The 2,093-nt window shown below is 50.3% G+C and overlaps 1 protein-coding gene across 1 annotated transcript; it reads left to right on the top strand.

The window, feature by feature from the left end:
- Positions 1 to 672: 672 nt before the first annotated feature.
- Positions 673 to 1,540, top strand: LOC124370739 (early growth response protein 1-like). Its single transcript, XM_046829040.1, has 2 exons — positions 673 to 1,162; positions 1,274 to 1,540. The coding sequence occupies exons 1-2, from the start codon at positions 1,052 to 1,054 to the stop codon at positions 1,538 to 1,540; spliced, it is 378 nt and encodes a 125-aa protein (XP_046684996.1). The 5' UTR covers positions 673 to 1,051.
- The last annotated feature ends 553 nt before the right edge of the window (positions 1,541 to 2,093 follow it).

A 2,093-nucleotide genomic window follows, 5' to 3' on the forward strand; every position in this document is an offset into this window, starting at 1 on the left:
TCAGACGTCTATGTTTTTTGCAAAACAGAACCAAGCCTCATCCGAAGCTGTATTAATAGTAAAAATCATATGAAAATCAACCTTTTTACTTATGACCATTCTATATTTTACAAAAAGGTATCAAGTGTTTTGGTTCCTTCTATCTAATGAGTTTTATAATTTCTCTATGCAACCAAGTGGGAACAGGCGCGGCTCCAGGGGGGGGCCACGGGGCTTTTGCCCCCCCCCCCCGAGAATCAGGCTCGGATGGCAAAAATTAGGCATTTTACGCGAGACTTAGGACCTAGAACAGAGAGCGCCAAAGCGCGTGGCGGTCGCGCGGTGTGCGGCCAGCGCGCGCGCGCGCTTGGGGGCTAGCTGGCTTGGCTTGACACGAGACACCTCTCTGTTGGTGCCGCGGCCGTCGCGTCGCGCCCGCCTCCAAGAAGACGCCGCCCTCCCCCTGCCCTGCCCCAGCCCCGGCCCGGCTCGGCTCGGCTCTGATATTGACACCGCCCTCTCTCCCCGCGCGCCCTTGCCCTTCGACGGCTCGGCGGGCGGTCGCTGCTGTCTCGCGCTCGCGCTGGACTGGTGGCTGGTGGTTGTTTTGTTTTGTTTCATGCGTTCGTGTCGTGCGAGTCAGTACTTGTTTGCAAAGGGCAGTGCAGTGCTTGAATCGTATCGTAGAAAGTTGTGCGTCTTCCTATGCTGTGTCGCGCTGCGCTATGGGTGTCGACGTGACCCAGTGGCGGGCCGCCGTGGGCACCCACGCTGGAAGGGTGAGGCCAGCGGTGCCTGTGGCGAGAACGCGGTATGGCGCGGCATCGGGATGCTACCCCTATCGGTTCCCATCAGACACAGAACCCTTGGCGATTCTCAAGGCGTTGCGCCAGGTAAGATAAGATTACTGTCATCCTTTAATTTCTTTGCACTGATAACGATAACAGGAACGGTACATGCAAGCATGAAATAGAAATTTTAGATATTTACGTGTTGCTTTTTTTGTTGTTTCCTTTTGTAGCACCACAAGTTTGGGTTGGTCGCAGAGTGCATCCTACCTGCAGACTCTCAAATGCGGAAGGAGTTTTTTAATGGGCTCGTGGGCTTCTTGCTGCTGTTGGAGGCAGGCATCGAACGGAATCCAGGTCCTGCAGGCGACGATGAGAGCAGGGATGAATCAAAGGTATGTAAGGACAAGTCGTAGTCCTACCACGCGCGGGCGCTTTGGAAATAAATACTCTGATTTTGTGGCCATATTTTTTTATTTCAGTGTTGTTGTTTTTTTAAATTTCAGGCGAAGCGTTTAAAGTCTGCCAACTCAACGACGCGCCGAATCGACTCCTTCTACAGACCAGCTTCAACCTCAGTGACAGGGCCATGTACGGAGTCGGTGCCGGCCCCGGGCAGCTCTTCATTTTCGTCTCCGATGATGTCACCGTCGCCTTCCCCGTCACCAACTCCATCACCATCGCCAATGCAGTCGCCCTCACCAGCCCCCTCATCCACGGTAGGTAGAATAGACACGGTAGGGGTCGCGAGGAGGATGCGCAGTAGCATGTGACGTCAACGGGGCCCAGCGCCGACTTCACCGCTACCTGGTTACGTGGAACTACAAGCTACTGTCTGTTTCCGGCTGTCATTCGGCTGTATGTTTCCCGCGTTTTTTGTCATTGTGTCTGACAGTAGGCTGAGTGAAGTGTCTATAGTGCGTTTGATGTTGATATATTTAAGTTTTAAGTTATTTACAGTCTTAATTTTTGTTAAAAGTACCGTATGTGACTATGTGTTGGCCTAGTGAAATGTAATAATAATAATGCCGTGTTGTGCAGTAGCTGGTTGTTCAAACCATTCAAGACATTCTAAAGAAACGGGAATATCTTTTCATCGTTTCCCTACGGATATTGATTTAAGAAAACAATGGGTAAATGCATGCAAAAGGGCCGATGAATTTAACGTCGATAACGCCAAAGTATGCTCAGCCCATTTTGGGGAACATGATTTCGAGCGAGACTTAAAATCTGAGTTATTAAATACGAAAAGTAGAAGGATTTTAAAGAACACAGCAGTTCCTTTCTTTGGTCTGTCAAATTTAAATGAACGTGCAATCTCACGAT

This window comes from Homalodisca vitripennis, unplaced genomic scaffold, assembly GCF_021130785.1.
Source record: "Homalodisca vitripennis isolate AUS2020 unplaced genomic scaffold, UT_GWSS_2.1 ScUCBcl_313;HRSCAF=2038, whole genome shotgun sequence".
NCBI lineage: Eukaryota > Metazoa > Arthropoda > Insecta > Hemiptera > Cicadellidae > Homalodisca > Homalodisca vitripennis.